Here is a 19,804-nt window from a genome sequence, read left to right on the forward strand (position 1 = left end):
TTTATTGATTCTGTTACTACAATGGACACAATTGCTAATTAAAAACAGTTAAATCAATATTTTGCATGCAAGAATCAAAACTACATGCAAAACACCTACTAAAATAATGAATACTGTAAATAATTTTTCAAAAGCTATTGAGGATCCGTGTCTGCAAAATAAACAAACAGTTCAATAGAATGAAATGGAGAAGATACTCTTGTATTGAAAAGGAAATTGAAGTAGACCACTGATCCACTCAGCCTTCAATGAAATATTTGACCCTACTTTCCAATTTATATTGCATGGCATTCTTACCATTTTAAAATGTATTCATCCATGAAACTTTCAATAGACTCAGCATGCTGAACTTCAGAGGGGTTAACAATTACAGATTACTATCATCCATGACTGAAAAATTGCTTGCCCATATTCTTCCAAAAAGCTTCAGTTGAAATTTAAAATTATATTCTCTTGTTCATGGACTTGGAGAAATCACCCATTTAATACATCAAACTCTTTATAATTTAAAAAATACAAATTAGATTATTTTCCAATCCTTAAAACGTAGAAGTTAAATATTTCCTCATAACGTAACCTTAAACCACAAGAACATTCGGATGAATTTGCCAATGTATTTTCCTGCAGCATGCTAAGATGACTGACATCGGTGGTAGGGAAAATGCCGAAGTCAATTATAAAAGATGAAATAGCCGCACATTTGGATAACAGTAACACAATCAGTCCGTCAGCATGGATTTACAAAGGGGAAATCAAGCTTGACTAACCATCTGAAATTTTTTGAGGATGTAACTAGGAAAATGGACAAGAGAGATGTAGTGTATCTGGACTTTCAGAAAGCATTTGATAAGGTCCTATATAAGAGATTAGTGGGCAAAATTAGGGCACATGATATTGGGGGTAGAGTGCCGACATGGATAGAAATTTGGTTGGCATACAGGAAACAAAAAGTAGGGATTAACGGGTAACTTTCAGAATGGCAGGCAGTGACTAGTGGGGTGCCGCAATGCTCGGTGTTGGGACCGCAGCTATTTACAATATACATCAATGATTTGGATGAAGGGATTCAAAGTAACATTAGCAAATTTGCAGATAACAAAGCTGGGTGGCAGTGTGAACTGTGAGGAGGATGCTATGAGAATTCAGGGTGACTTGGACAGGTTGGGGGAGTGAGCAGATGCATGGCAGATGAAGTTTAATGTGGATAAATGTGAGGTTATCCACTTTGGTAACAAAAAACAGAAAGGCAGATTACTATCTAAATGCGTCAAGTTTGGAAAAGGATAAGTTTACAATGGGATCTGGGGGTCCTTGTTCATCAGTCTATAAAAGTAAGCATGCAGGTACAGCAGGCAGTGAAGAAATCGAATGGCATGTTGGCCGTTATAACACGAGGAGTCGAGTATAGGAGTAAAGAGGTCCTTCTGCAGTTGTTCAGAGCCCTAGTGAGGCCGCACCTGGAGTATTGTGTGCAGTTTTGGTCCCCTAATTTGAGAAAGAACATTATTGCTATTGAGGGAGTGCAGCATAGGTTTACAAGGTTAATTCCCAGGATGGCGGGACTGTCATTTGCTGAGAGAATGGAGCGGCTGGGCTTGTACACTTGGAGTTTAGAAGGACGAGAGGGGATCTTATTGAAACATATAAGATTGTTAAGGGTTTAGACACGCTAGAGGCAGGAAACATGTTCCCGATGTTGGGGGAGTCCAGAACCAGGGGCAACAGTTTAAGAATAAGGGGTAAGCCATTTAGAACAGAGACGAGGAAACACTTTTTCTCACAGAGGGTTGCGAGTCTGGAATTCTGCCTCAGAGGGCGGTGGAGGCCAGTTCTCTGGGATACTTTCAAAAGAGAGCTAGATAGGGCTCTTGAAGATAGCAGAGTCAGGGGTATGGGGAGAAGGCAGGAACGGGGTACTGATAGGGAATGATCAGCCATGATCACATAGAATGGCGGTGCTGGCTCGAAGGGCTGAATGGCCTACTCCTGTACCTATTGTCTAAAGTAAACGTAGTTTAGATTTTCAAACTTTCTTGCTCCCTGTCTGCCCATGGGCTTGCTTGCTTTACCCTCTATAACTGATCTCCTAGAGCATCCTTTAAGAGTTTCAACATTGACACACTGGGAATAAGCACAGGATCATCCTTTTGGTGTACCTGCATAAAAGGTGTTCATTTATGATGTGGCTAGAATAGAGGAAGCAAAGAATAACTCAAATATTAAGAACCACTGATGCTACAGCATCTCTACATCTTTGTCACCTGTGTGAAGGAAGTTTCAAGTTCAGATTGGTGTAATCAGTTGCCGCTGTACACATTGCAACATGACAAACTACATGTCAGTCTTACTTGAGAACGAGTAACAAACAAAAAAAAAATCTGGTTACTAACACCCCAATCAGCCAACTCTCAATCACGCCATTTGGATTTTTCCCCAAAATGTTGCCAAGTGATATTCTGAAGAAGGGTTTCGGCCTGAAACGTTGCCTATTTCCTTCGCTCCATAGATGCTGCTGCATCCGCTGAGTTTCTCCAGCACTTTTATCTACCTTCGATTTTCCAGCATCTGCAGTTCCTTCTTATTCACATATCAGCTGTCAGGCTTATCTTTCAGCACTTCTCCCCACAACTACTAGTCTGAAGAAGAGTCTCGACCCAAAACGTCACCTATCCATGTCCTCCAGAGATGCTGCCTGGCTTGAGTTACTCCAACTCTTTGTTTTAATAAAAAAGGAATCAAGAAGCACTGGGCTAAATTTGAAGTCAATGCGCACTGCAGAAAACACTCAAATGGCTGGAGTCATAGCTCACACAATGGAAGATGACAGTGATTGTTAGAGATCAATCAATCTAGATCCAGGAGATCACAGTAGGAATTCCTCAGGGCAATGTCTGGGGACCAACCATGCTCATCCATGACCTTCCTTCCATCTCAAGGTCAGAATTTGAGATGTTTACCAAGATTACAATGTCCAACTTCATATGCAATGGTTGCAGTTTGCTTGATGCTTTTAAACACATTTTGGTCCCCGTTTTGTGGGCTGCTCTCAAATACAATGGGCCCTGTTTTGTGTGATTCCTTTAAACGCATTAGATTAACTGGAAAATGGATTGCATGTGAATTAAAAGAGTGTTGGGAGCCAAGTGATATCCAATATTCAGCGAATTAAGCAATAAATACAACCTTTACTGAAGTGATCAGTGAATTACTATGGCATTTAGAAACTTTGAAAAATAACATTAAAATATATATCAAATCCTTGTAAAGTAATATACCGCTGGTTATTGTAACATTAAGAATATCAGATGGTTTCCAGCAAGGAATACAATTGAGGATAGGCACAAACTACAACTTACCCCTACATCTCTTTTGTAGATCACGTTTGTTCCTTCCAGTGCAATCTTGCGCAGATTTAAATGGCATCTTGTTTTAAAGACACAGACCACATTTGTTATCAAAATATCCAGTGCAACATCATTGTCTGGTTCCATGGGTATGGCTTGTTATCCAACTGACCAACAGACTGCATACCATCTAGATAGTGCTGCACTAAAGTAGAACAACATGTTAATTTGACACGTTTATCAAAATGATGCACATCAAAGTAATAAACATTCACTTCTCAAAAGGCAAGAGAAATGAGGTGTTGCATTTTGGAAAGTCTAACATGGGCAGGAACTACACAGTGAATGGGTAGGGCCCTGGAGAGTGTTGTAGAACAGAGGGAACTAGGAGTGTAGGTGCATGGTTCCTTGAAAGTGGAGTCGCAGGTAGATACAGTGGTCAAAAAGGGTAGGGCAGCACATTCGCCTTCATCAGTCAAGAGTATTGAGTATTGGTCATGTTGCAGTTGTATAAGACATTGGCAAGACTGCATTTAGAATATTGTGTTCAGTTCTGGGCACGTTTTGGGAAAAATGTTGTTAAGCTGGAGAGGGTACAGAGAAGATTTACGAGGATGTTGCCAGGAGAGGTTAGGTAGGCTGGGACTATTCCTTAGAGCACAGGACAATGGGGGGGTGATATGATAGAGGTGTATAAATCATGCGAGGAATAGATTCGGTAGATACAGAGTCTCTTGCCCAGAGAAGGTGAATCAAGGACCAGAGGAAATAGATGTAAGGTGAAAGGGAAAAGATTTAATAGGAATCGGAGGGGTAACTTATTCACACAAAGGGTGGTGGGTGTATGGAACAAGCTGTCAGAGGACATGGTTGAGGCAGGGACTATCTCAACGATTAAGAAACAGTTAGACAAGCACATGGATGGGACAGGTTAGGAGGGATATGGACCACACGCTAGTATAGCTGGGACATGTTCACAGCAGCGCAAATCAAAATGATAATTTTCTGGTAATGCACTCGAGACAATGAAGAGAAAAATACTCACCATGGTCAGTTGGGCAGCCAATTCTTGATATCAGAGTGAAAGGCAAATGTAAACAATGTCCAGCAGAAAGCAAACCTGTAAATGAAATGAAGTTTTATGTCAGATAAATAAAAATGCATTCAAACTACGAAATATAAATAATGTGGCCACTTGCAGAAATCATTATAAAAATAATTTTGTTGCAATAGAGGCTTGAATACCAGTTTGAGTACCAAAAATTGTGTCCTATTGCTACGTTTAAGAAACAGGTACATGGATAGGACAGGTTTAGAGGGGTATTGGCCAAACGCAAGCATGTGGGACAAGTGCAAATGGGACATGTTGGTCGGTATGGGCAATTTAGGCCGAAGGGCCTGCTTCCACCTTGTATGACTGAGTATTAGAAATAGACATATCTTTAAACTAGCAGCGAAAAAGAAAATCAGTTAGGTAAATGCATAGAAACTAGAATAATTTGCGTTTTTTGGTAAATCATGTACTCATTTCTTGGTCCCACCCATAGGAAAAGCTGGACTAGAAAGATAGAAAATAAGTGCAGGAATAGGCCATTTGGCAATTCGAGCCAGCATCGCCATTCATTATGATCATTCAAAATCAGTATCCCTTTCCTGCTTTCTCCCCATATCCCTTGATTCCGTTAGCCTGAAGAACTATATCTAACTCTCTTGAAAACATCCAGTCAATTGGCCTCCACTGCCTTCTGTGGCGGAGAATTCCACAGATTCACAACCTTCTGGGTGAAAAAGTTTTTCCTCATCTCAGTCCTAAATGGCCTATCCCCTTATTCTTAAACTGTGACTCCTGGTTCTGGACTCCCCCCAACATTGATAATATATTTCCTGCATCTAGCCCATCCAATCGCTTAATTTTATATTGATGAAGCCGAATTTTAGTTAAAAATATAAGAAGATATTAAATTGGCTTCTGGGCTAGCTTACAGCTTATATTTAGAGTCAAATTAGGCTTGCCTTAGGTTGCGGTGGGTGAGATAATAAATCCTATAACATTGTCTCCCAAGTGAGGAAGTGACAGAGAGGAAGAGAGACATAGCTAGTCACATCTTTGTAAACAAATGGTCTATGTTTATGAGGGACCAAGTGACAGAGAGGAAGCAGCGAAAAGAGCTAGGGTGATCTCTTTGGAGATAAAATGACCTAAAGCAAATGGCCAATGTTTTTAGTATATCTTGTACCATGTAAACAAAAGGCCTTTGATGTGATGCATTCTGTGGAAACCTTTTCCTGTACCTCTGACCATGACTAATGTCTGTGGAATGTGCTAAAGGGACAAAAAAAACCCTATTTAAGGCAATGTAATTCTGTTGTTCAGAGAAGGTGGACCGAGGACAGTTGAGTGTCTACATTGGTCACTTAGCTGGAATACTCGCTCCCTTCCATCGGCCAATGTTAAGTAAAGTTTTGAACTGGTCTACCAAACAGTTTGTGTGGTGTCTGTTTATTAAGAAGCGAACCTGGTTTAGTAGTTATAAAAGTAACTTTTTCAATATGTTTCTATAAGATCCTCTCTCATCCTTCTAAATTCCGATGAATACAAGCCCAGTCGACCCATTCTACCATCATATGTCAGTCCCACCATCTCAGGAATTAACCTGGCGAACCTACGCTGGACTCCCTCAATAGCAAGAATGTTCTTCCTCAAATTAAGAGACCAAAACTGCACACAAAACTCCAGATGTGGTCTCACCAGAGCCCTGTACATCTGCAGTAGGACCTCCTTGCTCCTATACTCAAATCCTCACTATGAAGGCGAACATGCCATTTGCTTTCTTCACTGCTGGCTGTCATTGCACCTCCCCTTTTCCTAATCTGATACCATTCTGATAATAATCTGCCTTCTTATTCTTGCCACCAAAGTGGATAACCTCACATTTATCCACATTATACTGCATCTGCTATACATCTGCCCACACATCCAACCTATCCAAGTTACCCTGCAGCTTAATTGCATCCTCCTCACAGCTAACACTGCCACCCAGCTTTGCGTCAGCAGCAATCTTGGAGTCAAGTCAAGTTTATTCGTCACATACACATACGAGATGTGCAATGAAATGAAAAATGGCAATGCCTGCGGATTGTGCAAAAAACAAACAAACTACAAAACAGAATGGAACAGAAACACATATTCACATATTACATATTTGTGGGAGGAAAAAAAGAAAAAACGGCAATTAAAAAAAAACACCACACAATAAAATTGTACAGTAAAGTTAGTCCTTGGTGAGATAGCAGTTTACAATCCTAATGGCCTCTTCTCATCCTCTCCGTTTTTTCACAGCATGGCAAAGGAGGCATTTGCCTGACCGTAGCAGCTGGAATAGTCCGTTGCTGGGGCGGAAGGGGTCTCCCATGATCTTGTTGGCTCTGGAGTTGCACTACTCTCTGCAGAGCCTTCTTGTCCTGGGCAAAGCAGTTCCCAAACCAAATCGTGATGTTTCCGGACAAGATGCTTTCCACAGCAGCTGAGTAAAGCACTGGAGGATCCTCGGAGACACTCTGAATTTCCTCAATTGCCCGAGGTGGAAAAGGCGCTGCCTTGCCTTACTCACCAGTGCTGCAGCATGTGATGTCCATGTCAGATCCTCTGAGATGTGGACTCCCAGGTATTTAAAGCAGTTCACCTTATCCACAGTATCCCCTTTTATCTTCAATGGTGTGTACGTCCTCAGATGATGTGCCCTCCTAAAGTCCACGCTCAACTCCTTGGTTTTTTTGATATTCAAGAGGAGATCAGGCCCACCACCACAGTGTCATCAGCAAACTTGATTGAGTTGGAGCTGAACCTAGCTACACAGTCGCGTGTGTACAGGGAGTACAGTAGGGGGCTGAGGACGCAACCTTGGGGGAATCCTGTGTTCAGGGTGAGGGACTTCGATGTATTTCCTCCCATCTTGACTACCTGGGGCCTGGCGGTGAGAAAGTCCAGGACCCAGGCACACAGGGGGGTGTTGAGCCCCAATTCCAGCTGCTTCTCGGCAAGTCTGGTGGGGACTATCGTGTTGAAGGCTGAACTGAAGTCTATGAACAGCATCCTCACGTACCCCCCCCCTTCTGGCTGTCAAGATGATAGAGAGCGGTGTGCAGAACCTGGGAGACCGTATCGCGGGTGGATCTGTTCGGACGATATGCGAATTGTAACGGGTCCATGTTGCGAGGGAGGAAGGTGCAGATGTGTTTCTTGACCAACCTCTCAAAGCATTTCATGACTACCGAGGTGAGGGCCACCAGACGGTAGTCATTCAGACAAGCTGGGGAGGCAATTTTAGGTACAGGTACAATGATGGATCTTTTGAAGCAGGCAGGGACCACGGACGGCCAGGGAGAGGTTGAATATTGTAGTGAGCACCGGGGCTGGCTGCGTAGCACAAGACTTAAGTAAACCCCCCAAGATGCCATCTGGGCCTACAGCTTTCCTCGTGTTCACCCGTGTCAGAGCCCTCCTCACGTCGTGCTCGAACAACGAGAATGTGTGCACATCCCCAGCAATGGACCTCCCTTCAGCTTCGATAGCCAGCACGATGGCGTTGTCGTTAGTTGGCAGACCTGGGGTAACGTTTCCCGCCTCGAAACGAGCATAGGAGTTCAGGTCATCACTTCGGGAGGTGCTGGCACTTCCGGATGGGGGGGGGGGGGGGGGGGGGGGGGGGTGCTCCAGTAGTTGGTTCCGGTCCGTGGACCCTGCCACAGGCGTCTGGTGTCCCGCTGCTCCATCTGTGACTCCATCTTGTCGTTAGGACTTCACCTTGTAGATGTCCATATTTCCGGATGACAGGCCCAAGTTGTAGACAGCGGTGCGAGCATTCAAGGCAACACGAACGGACCTGTCCACCCAGGATTTTTGATTCAGAAAGGTGCTAACCCTTAGCGTGGGGACGATGTTGTCGGCTATTGTTGCAATGAAGTCTGTGACTGCTTCCGTGAACTCACTGGCGTCAATGGAACTTGCTTGGAACATATTCCAGTCGACATCTTTTAGTGCATCCTGCAGCATGGCCTCTGGTTCGTCGGACCACCGCTTTACATCCCTCATCACTATCCTTTGTTTATACACCGGCAGCAGGAAAATGGCAGCGTGGTCAGATTTTCCCAAGGGGGGGGGGGGGGGGGGGGGTGGGGAGTGAAATGGCCTTGTAGCCCTTCCAGAACAGCTTATAGCAGTGGTCCAATGTTCTCTCCCCCCTGGTGGCAGACGTGATGTGTTGGTAGAAGTTTGGCATGACCTTCTTGAGATTTGATTTATTAAAATCTCCAGCCACCACCATAGCTGCATCCGGGTTCTTGTTTTGGTGTCGACATAGCACATAGTGTAGGGCCGATAGTGGCATGTTGGTGTCCGCCTGCGGTGGAATGTAGACTGCTGTGATGATCACCGAGCCAAACTCCCAGGGAAGATAGAATGGGCGGCATGAGATCGTCAGAACGGGAAAGCCTCTTAATATTTCCAGTTGTTATAGGTTATGAAGCAGACTCCTCCACCCTTGGATTTCCCAGATTCTTCTGTCCTGTCAACACGGTAGACAGTGAAGGACTCGGTTGGGCAGATTACCCGATCCAGAATCAGCGAGGTCAGCCATGTTTCGGTCAGGCAGAGGATGTTGCAGTCCCTTATGTCCCGCTGGAATCTGACCCTCGCCCTGAGGTCATCCAGCTTGTTTTCCAGGGACTGGACTAGCGCCAGAAGAATGCTATGCAGAGGGGGACGAAAGGCTTGGGCTCTCAGCCTATTCCAAATCCCCCCCCCCCCCCCCCAAAGTTTTCTCCGGGTTTTCCTTCGAGCCGCGCTCTCATTGTTGTTGCTGCGGAGCTCTCTGTTGATCTCTGCTGGCCACGCTGGATCGGTATGTACAGCGTTTAAAAAGTCTCCGTTTACGCTAGAGTTTAGATTTAAGAGTTTCCCTGCCATACTTTGTTAGTATTAGGGAGCTAGAACTTAAAAATAAGTTCAAAAAGAACATGAATGTTAAAAATACGCAGTTTCCACGGAGCTGCCACGACGGCGACTGGACAGGGCCCAGGGCTCGAAATTAGCAGTTGCCCGGTTGCCAATGGCAACCACAGTCCTGCCGGGCAACCTAAAAACCATGCCATTTTGTCCGGCTTGGCAAGCACCCGGGACACCTAGCGTTTAATTCTGAGCGGGCCCCCTCTTCATCTTTCTCTCTCTCACTCTCTCTCTCTGTCACTCTCCACCTGCCACCTGTATCCGTGTCCATGTCTCGGGTCTCCGCCCGCTGCTCATCCGCCAGCACGGCCGGCCGCTTTACACATGCGCACAACCACGGCCAGCAGCAAAGATCCTATAGCGAGGATCTTTGGCCAGCACATCATCGGCAGTGGTTGTGCGCATGTGCCCCCTTGCACATGCGCACTGCAATTGGTCGGCATCGGCCACTTTCTCCCTCCGTTTGCATGATGGGCGATCTGGCTGCCATTGCTGTCCACTCGCCGCGACCGTTGAAAACCAACACAGAATCACTGCTGGAGCTGGAGTAACTGCCTGGAGTAACTCTTGCTTCTTGGTTTCCTGGTTTAAATGCAATTTAAACAGAATTTACACACCACCACCAAACCACGACATACACATGGCTATCTGGACTACACGTCTTCCCACCCTGCCCCCTGTAAAGACTTCATCCCCTACTCCCAATTCCTCCGCCTACGCCGTATCTGTTCCCAGGATGAGACGTTCCACACTAGGGCATCGGAAATGTCCTCGTTCTTCAGGGAACGGGGATTTACCTCCGCCACCATAGATGAGGCTCGCACCAGGGTCTCATCCATACCCCGTAACACTGCTCTCTCTCCCCATCCCCGCACTCACAACAAGAGCAGAGTCCCCCTAGTCTTCATCTTTCACCCCACCAGCCGGCGAATACAACAAATAATCCTCTGCCATTTCCGCCACCTCCAACGTGACCCCACCACTCGCCATATCTTCCGCTTCCTCCGCAACTCTCTTGTCAATTCTTCCCTTCCCTCCCGTACCACCCCCTCCCTGGACACTTTCCGTTGCAACCGCAAGAAATGCAACACCTGTCCCTTCACCTCCCCCCTCGACTCCATTCAAGGACCCAAGCAGTCGTTCCAGGTGCGACAAAGGTCCACCTGTATCTCCTCCAACCTCATCTACTACATCCGCTGCTCTAGATGTCAGCTGATTTACATCGGGGAGACTAAGCGGAGGTTGGGCGATCGTTTCGCCGAACACCTCCGCTCAGTCCGCAATAACCTACCTGAACTCCTGGTGGCTCAGCACTTCAGCTCCCCCTCCCATTCCCAATCCGACCTCTCTGTCCTGGGTCTCCTCCATTGCCCGAGTGAGCAACACCGGAAATTGGAGGAACAGCACATCATATTCCGCCTGGGTTGCTTGCGTCCGGTTGGCATGAACGTTGAATTCTCCCAGTTTTGCTAGCCTTGCTGTCTCCTCCCCTTTCTTAACCCTCGAGCTGTCTCCTCCCATCCCCCCCGCCCTCGGGCTCCTCCTCCTCCTTCTCCCCCCCCCCCCCACCCCCCATCAGTCTGAAGAAGGGTTATGGCCCGAAATGTCGCCTATTTCCTTCGCTCCATAGATGCTGCTGCACCCGCTGAATTTCTCCAGCATTTTTTTGTATCCACGAAAAATAACAGCCTATTGCATTTGATCTGTTTATTTATTGTGTATATACATATGGTCTATGGTATATAGACACAATGAACTTTTATCTCCTGTTCTGTATTATGTTTACATATTCTGTTGTGCTGCAGCAAGTAAGAATTTCATTGTCCTACCTGGGACACATGACAATAAAACTCTCGACTTGGACTTAAACAAAAAAGGGTTCTTGCGGAAAAAAAGAGCTACCTTAAATGTGATTGCTTCTGGTTGGGTAACTATAGTAGGGTGAAGGCTATTCCATGCTTTAATTGTGCGGCGTAACTCCATGGAGCAACCAGCATCTCTGCGTAGAAGAAATTGGGTGACGTTTCAGGTAGAGACACTTCTTTAGATTTCCTAGTGTTTTAGTTTAATTTAAACATACAGCGTGGAAATAGGCCCTTCAGCCCACCGAGTCCACACCGACCACCAATCACCCGTACACTAGTTCTATCCCACACATTAGCAACGCAAGTCAAGAGTGTTTTATTCTCTCATGTCCCAATGAAATCCTTACTTGCAGCAGCACAACAGAATATGTAAACATATTCTGTAAACAATGTTATAAACGAGAAAACAAAACAGTGTATATTTATATATGAATATAACTATACATAAATATATAACTATACACACACACACACACAATTTCCCTCCTGGGATTAATAAAGTTCTATCGTATAGTATCGTGTGTGTAGGAAAGAACTGCAGATGCTGGTTTAAACTGAAGATAAGACACAAAAAGCTGGAGTGACTCAACAGGTCAGACAGAATCTCTGGACAAAAGGAAAATATTACGTTTTGGGTTAGGTCTGAAAAGGGTTCCTGCACACCTTTGGAATGTGAAAAGAAACAAGAGCACCCGGAGAAATCCCATGTGGTCAAAGGGAAAAGGAGCAAACTCCATACAGACAGCACCCATATTCAGGATCAATTCCAGATCTCGGGCAAGTTTAGGCAGCAACTTTATGGCTAATGTACTGTCCCATAGTCTTGAACTGAATTAAATCATACAGTAGCTGTAAAGGGCATCACTTAAAGATTTAAGACTGAAAATAGATAGTTTCTTTTTTTTAGTAACCAAAGTTATGAGCATATAATTTTTTGTGTGCTGGAAAATAAAATAAAGTGGCACAGCTGCTAGACTTGCTGCCTCACACGCCAGGGATCCGTGTACAATTGGAGTGAGACAGGGTAGTGGAGAAGTTGAGGCGGTTGATGTCGCGACGGTAGTTTTGGATAAAAAGTTCTAAAGCCGGAAGGCCATGAGGGGGGGTCCACGAGGAGGGGGTTTGTTGGAGACGGGAAAAGTGATCATCAATAGGGGGCGAGGACTCCTTCCCTGGAAGAACGCTGTGAGGTGGAGATGACAGTAGAAGAGCTCCAAGTCGTGGTGGCCGCGGAACTCATTGAGGTGGGGACGGAGGGGGACAAAGGTAAGACCTCTGCTGAGGACCGACCGTTCGGTGTTGGAGACGGGGAGGTCAGGGGGGGGATGGTGAACACACGGCAGGGATGGAGGTTGGGGCCGGAGGAAGGCAGGTACTGGACTGAGGCCGGGGCGATGTCTGGCGGAGGGGTGGGTAGTCAGGGGGTACGAGGACTGTAGTGTGGGTGGGGGAAGAGCAGGGGGTTACATAGTTTGAGGGGGATGGGGAAGACCCAGTGGAACAGCCACAGAGGTTACCAGGGTTAGGGAGACTAGCACTAGGACCCAGTGCAGTCAAACCCCGGGGAGTGGGAGTTAGCAGCGTGGAGGCTTCAGGCCCAGTGTTTTCCTTTAAACTGGTTTTGATTTGCATACCAAACATACAAAACTAATTAATGTAGCAGGAATCTTGCTATAATTCAATTACAAGTTTGTTATGAGATATAGAAGCAAAGGCTATGCTACAGCATACAAGAAGCCCGTTTGATTTGCTTCTATATCAATTCATTCCTGGAAAGATCCAAATTTAATTTCACTGTTCTGCACAAGCGTAAGACTTGATTCCAACAACTTGTGTGTGGATGGCTTAAATTTGCCACAGTGAAATCCAATCTCTTAATCCATTGACGACATCAGAATTTGCATTTCTGCAGAAACACTGGGATTTCTGCCATTAGTCTATCATATCTGCAGAGACAGCATATAAGGAAGCAAAAAAAGTTTTAACGGAGACAAGGAATTGCAAATGCTGGAATCCTGTGTAGAGTAACTCTGTGCACCATGCTAAGTAAAGGAAGCATATATACAGGATTTATGTAAAAGCTGAAATGACATGTTTGAAAATTATTCATGTGGTATTTACAATGCACATATAATTAAATGCGCTAAACACAAAGTGCTGGAGGATGCCCGACTCACTAAGTTCCTCCAGGACTGCTTTACTCCAGATTGTAGCATCTGCAGTTCCTGGTGTCTCCATACACAATTTGTTATTTTTCTGAATAGAATTATTTATCAAGCGATAATAGTGGTTTAGCACACATCTAAAATGCGGACGCATCTTACAATAAAGCAGACAATTCTGAGTATGTTTAGTGCACAAGTCATGTCAGTTCATGCTATTTCCCCATAATAGATCGGAAAGTTGCTAACAGACTGAAGAAATCTGAATAACTACAACAGAGCTGTCTGTATTAAAACAACTGAAATACAAATTTTACAATCAATCTCGAGTAATAATGCTGCTATATGTACTTTCACAATGGGTCTGTATTTCTGTCATTTAATGTTTCAAACTGCACTGCTTACAATACTGTCTCAACTTTTCACATTGCAAATTTTGGATATTGGACCCCTCGTCCCACTACCCGACTGCCTTATAGCAATTCATTCTAAGCCAACATAGATATTCAAATTATAGTAATGTCCTAAGATTCAACTATCATCCCTATTGTCTCACAAATAGATCAATAATTTGTATTAAATTGCATGTGTTTCAGCATTAGCTAACAATAAGAAGCTACAAGTATCTTCTGGAAATACATGGACATTACTTCCATGGCCACATTCTTGTTCAGCGTCTTATTGAATTGAAAAATACAGTTTGGAAACAGGCACTTGGACGATTAATCACATAAGGATAAGTGCAGCGTATGTGTAGGAAAGAACTGTAGATGCTGGTTTAAATCAAAGGTAGGCACAAAATGCTGGAGGAACTCAGCAGGACAGGCAGCATCTCTGTAGAGGAATGGGTGACGTTTTGGGTCAATAGACAATAGGTGCAGGAGTAGGCCATTTGGCCCTTCAAGCCTGCACTGCAATTCAATGTAATCTTGGCTGATCATCCCCAATCAGTACCCCGTTCCTGCCTTCTCCCCATATCCCCTGACTCCGCTATCTCTAAGAGCCCTATCTAGCTCTCTTGAAAGTATCCAGAGAACTGGCCTCCACCGCCCTCCGAGGCAGTGAATTCCACAGGTCAAGACCATTCTTCAGACTGATGTCTTTTCAGTGTATGTCTTTGTTATAAACAGAGACTTGTGGGTATGTAGATCCCACCACCAGGGGTAGTGGTGGTGGCAGCAGATAAGATATTGGCATTTAAGAGGCTTTTAGATAGGTCTATGGATATTGCTGGAAATATAAGAAAATAGATCAGGCAGAAGAGATTAGTTTACCTAGCTTGGCATCATGTGGACCAAAGGTATGTTCCTGTGCTTTGCTGTTCAATGCTCTAGTTCATGCAAATGCATCTTTCTCAACTATTTTGCAAACTAAGCCATCCTATTTTAAGCATTTGCTTTATTTTAGTGCTATTGTTTTGTTTATTTCTAATATTTTGCTTAATTTAATATTTCATACATATTCTTGCAGTTATTTTATTTAATATTGATATCAAATATAGATGACACATCTCTTACAATTGCTTGATGCCGGAAGAGGTAGAAATTGGAAAGTATGCTATTGAGAAATTTGGGTAAATGCAATGAGACAGGAAGATGATGCAGTAAAATCGCAGACAAATCCCTCAAAAGTCTGTCAAGCATGTAGTGGTAGGATTATTTTATGTGGCATAAGAGTGAAAAGTGGGTCTGATTGATAATGTGAAACCTAGCCATTAATACCAAGAGAATTTAGTTTTGTGGGGTTCCAACAGATTCCTTTAAATTATTAGACTATATCAGATGAAAAGAGATGATTATTCCTTTACTTTATTAACTAGGCCTTCAGATTAAAATGTTGATTCTGACATTAAACAATGAATCCAATGATTAAACTTTAAAACTTGAAAGACTAGTATTGACATATGTTTTTAATTATTTTATCAGACGGCCCCAAAACACTTAAAAGTTAATGATGCACTTTTTGATGCAGCACAGGCAGATAATTTGCCCAGAACAGCCACTCTTGGGCAATAAACACTCAAGTATTAATACAAAAATCAATATGAAATGCTTACATGTGTTCTCATTCCAGAGATGCTCTAGCATTGCCAACATTGTAAAGGCATTTGACAAGGTAGGCCACTCTGGAAGGTTAGATCGCATTGGATCCAAGGAGAGATAGCTGTCTGGATAGAAAATTGAAATTCATTGAAGGAAGCGGGTGATTGTGGCGGGTTGCTTTTCAGACTGAAAGCCTGTGACTGTGGGTATGCCTCAGAGTTTGGTGCTGGGCTTATTACTGTTTGTCAATGATTTGGATGAGAACGTACATGGCACGATTAGCAAGTTTGCGGAGGACACTAAAGTGGGTGGTATTGTAGATTCTGAGGATGGTTGTCAAAAATTGCAGCAGGATCGTGATCGGATGGGCAGATGGGCTAAGGAATGGTTGATGGAAGAAGAAGTACGAGGTGTTGCATTTTGGGATGTCTAACAGGGGCAGGACCTCCACAGTGAATGGCAGGACACTGGAGAGTATTGCAGAGCAGAGGGATCATAAGATCATGTGATAGGAGTTGAATTAGGCCATTTGGCCCATCAAGTCTACTCCACCATTCAATCATGGCTGATCTATCTCTCCTAACCCAATTCTCCTCCCCTCTCCCCATAACCTCTGACATATATCGGATCTAGGAGTAGAGGTACATAATTCCATGAAAGTTCCATCACAGGTAGATAGGGTGGTTTAAAAGGCTTTTGGCCTTCATCTGTCAGAGTATTCAGTATAAGTTGGAAGGTCATGTTACAGTTATACAAGACATTGGTGAAGCCACCGGTAGAGAATTGTGTTCAGTTTTGGTCACCATGTTATAGGGAAAATTTTGTCAAGATGTATGTTGATAGGAATTGAGGGCTGGGGCTATAGGGTGATTTCACGAAAGGTCACTGGATCATAGATCCTCACCCACGTGACCGCAAAATCCAACTGGGGTACAAACGTCACTTCCGGTACGTTATTGATGCTGGAGACGCGTACTTTCAAACCTGTTAAAAACCGCGAAAACGGCCCGTTTTTGAGCTGTAAATAACTGTGCCAGTCGGGGTGACCGCGAGGCACAGCTATCTTACTTTAGAGTCCAGAAGATAAAGAAAAACAAAGGTAAAGACAAGAGAGCGCTGAAGGGAAAATAACAGCAGAAGTTGTTGGCCGTGCAGATATAAAGATCGAAAATATCGGGATTTTATTGCGTTTGCTCACCGCATTTCATCAAAACATCAATAATGCCTTAGTTTTGATGAAATGCAGAGGGCAAACGCGATAATTCCCGATATTTTCGATCTTTATATCTGCGGTCACGTGGGTGAGGATCTATGATCCAGTGACCTTTCGTGAAATCACCCTATAGAGTGGTTGAGCAGGCTTATTCCTTGGAGCTCAGGAGGAAGAGGGGTGATGTTATAGAAGTGTACAAGATCATGAGAGGGATAGATTATGTAAACACAGAGTCTTTGGCCCAGAGAAGGAGAATCAAGAAATTAAATTTAAGGTGAGGGGGGGGGAAAGATTCAACGGGAATCCGAGGGACAACTTTTTTGTTTACACCAAGGATGGTAGGTATAGGGAACAAGCCGCTGGAGAAGGTAGTTAGGGCAGGTATTACCATAACACTTAAGAGACTTTTGTAAAGGTACATGGATAGGATGGGTTTAGTGCAATATGGGTCAAGCGAGGGCAAGGGGGACTGGTCTAGATGGACCACGTTGGTTGGCAAGTTTGACTGTAGGGCCTGCTTCCATGTTGTATGACTCTGACTCTCTAACATCAGGCTGCCAGCACCGTCAGGCTTTCTTCACTTCTGGTGTACTTAAGGTACATTTGACCACGGTTTAATTTCTGTATATAATGTGTCAAGTTGCATACAATACTGTGGATTTATCATGTCTTGCCTAGATTGACAGCTGACCATTACTCCCCATGTATAGAAATATAGATGTGCATATATTCATATAAAAGCATCAGCCATCCTTGATAATGTTGAAGGCCCAGCACATGTTGTTAACATGTCACATGAAATAATTCAAAATTCCGTAACAATCATCCACGCTTGCTGTGTAGTAACAAAACAAGCACAATTATGGCATGGAAACATTGTAAATCAAAATGTTAATTTAAAAATTAGATGACTTTCTGAAGCAAATTTGTCTCAGCAATGGACAAGAAAACAAAATAAATGTAAATCGAAGGTACACAAAATTGCTGGAGAAACTCAGCCAGTGCAGCAGCATCTATGGAGCGAAGAAAATAGGCGATGAAGGCCGAAACCCTTCTTCAGACTGATGGGGGGTGAGAGGGAAGGAAGGAAAAAGGGGAGGAGGAGGAGCCCGAGGGTGGGGGGGGATGGGAGGAGACAGCTCGAGGGTTAAGGAAAGGGAGGAGGCAGCAAAATTGGGAGAATTCAACATTCATGCCATCTGGATGTAAGCTGCCCAGGCGGAATATGAGGTGCTGTTCCTCCAATTTCCAGTGTTGCTCACTCTGGCAATGGAGGAGACCCAGGACAGAGAGGTCGGATTGGGAATGGGAGGGGGAGTTGAAGTGCTGAGCCACCGGGAGTTCAGGTAGGTTATTGCGGACTGAGCGGAGGTGTTCGGCGAAACGATCGTCCAACCGCCGCTTAGTCTCCCCGTGTAAATTGAAACTGAATCCCAACACACACAACAGTTCCATTCAAAATAAAGATATCAGCTTAGGATAGATAGGATGTGATGGGCCAGATGCATATTTTGTATTTCATAAATAAATACCCATGTCATTTGACATGGCTATTAAAAACAGTCACTACTACCACCTAACAACTCAAATCATTTTAAATTGTCACCAATTACAAAATGACTTGAGATGCCTGTACAAGTCCAAAGTATATGTTAAACTGCTGATAATAATCACCTCACAACAGAGGGACCATTCCCACACGATGTACACATGGACAAATGCTTTCATATAGCAAGTTATTCCATCAATAAACTCATGAAAAGGGAAAAAATATTATGGTAATCGATTTCACTTGTTTGAATTACCTACAGCACAAGACTTGCAGGTGGAGCACTTTTATCAGCCATACATCAACCGCCGATTGGTGTTTCCATTATTTTTAAAGTGCAAGTACTCTTAATCAGCAACTTTATCCGGTGCAACTAAGATCGACTTCAAGACAATCAACTCTAACATGGCTTTAGTGTCCTGCACACATCAACTAGATTAAGTCATTTAGCCATCAACTCCATTAAGTCATTTAGCCTTCACGCTAAGATAATAACCATAGAGACGATGCAAACTAGGCAGTGTCGTTCATTGGGAGCTATCGTCTACTGGCTTCCTGATGCAATACAACAGAAACGCGCCCAACCCATCACATCACATCAATAAGCAAACATTCATTTCTCGAAAGAAGCACCCTCACATATTTTACCCCGCGATCTCATGCAAAAAAAGAACTGCAAGGTTACACGGCGGGGACACGAAAGGGCGAAGTAACAAGGCTGGGCCACAACAAAGAGGCCGGGTCGGTTACAACATGCGGCGTGGGTGCACGGTCCAGCTCCCCGGCAAAGGGGTCAACAGATCAGCCGGCGAGTCCGGTGAAGCATCGCTGCAGACGACCATGCAACACCCCCCTTCCCCCGCCCGCCACGGTAACTACCCGACAACTCACCGGCAAGCGGCGACGCGGGGGGCCGAGCCGAGCCGAGGTCCTCGACGGCGGACAGAGGGAGGGGAAGGAAAGAATGGGGCGAGGGGACGAATGCAGACTCCAGCCGGAGGGCTCGGCGCCGCTCTCCCTCTCCAGCCCGGTCCGAGGATGGCGGACAAGCGAGCTATTGCCACAAAAGTACCTAACTAAGAAGGCCTCGGCCCGGCCTGAGCTGAGCTGAGTTGGCCCAGCCCCCGGGGGGGGAGGGGGGAGACTCGGTAGAGTGTCAGGTAGGGGAGTGGGTGGGTGGAGGGCACCGCTCGGTTCGGGCTGGACTCTGCTGTTGTTGCTGGCAGTGGCGATGAGACAGACAGACAGACGGGAGGGAGGGAAGGTCGAGGGAACGAGTCGCCGCTTGGGCCGTTTAACGGTCGGCCGCCAGCGTTCCGACTCTTGTTACTCTTAAAGCACGCAGCGGGACCCGGAAGCGCCAAGGCACCGTCTGACTGGCAGCTCGCTCCGCCAATCGGGCGAGGAGGCCGGGCCGCGGGGCCAATGGCAGCAGCCGGTGGGCGGTACTTCCGGGAAGGGACTAGGGTTTGGCGGGTGGACGCTCGCGCCCCCACGGCAGTCGGGCGCTGCTGGCGAGCGGAGCGGAGCGGAGCGGAGGCAGAAGTGGAAAGCGATTCCCAGGCACAACAGTGAAGCGGAGCAGAAGATCTCTGGATAGGCAGGTTAGCCCCCTAGTGTCCTTC

The 19,804-nt window shown here is 45.1% G+C and overlaps 1 protein-coding gene across 1 annotated transcript in view; it reads right to left on the minus strand.

Moving 5' to 3' along the window:
* Positions 1-19,500, minus strand: part of tbpl1 (TBP-like 1) — a 38,180-nt gene extending 18,680 nt beyond the window's left edge. The window contains exons 1-3 of the mRNA XM_055635972.1: positions 19,071-19,500; positions 4,390-4,464; positions 3,357-3,549 (exon numbers count right to left, since the gene is read on the minus strand). Of these exons, the coding sequence (XP_055491947.1) occupies positions 3,357-3,491 (135 nt within the window). The 5' untranslated portion in view covers positions 3,492-3,549; positions 4,390-4,464; positions 19,071-19,500. The remainder of the gene's footprint in view (positions 1-3,356; positions 3,550-4,389; positions 4,465-19,070) is intronic.
* Between the last annotated feature and the right edge of the window lie 304 nt (positions 19,501-19,804).

Source organism: Leucoraja erinacea, chromosome 5, assembly GCF_028641065.1.
Source record: "Leucoraja erinacea ecotype New England chromosome 5, Leri_hhj_1, whole genome shotgun sequence".
NCBI lineage: Eukaryota > Metazoa > Chordata > Chondrichthyes > Rajiformes > Rajidae > Leucoraja > Leucoraja erinaceus.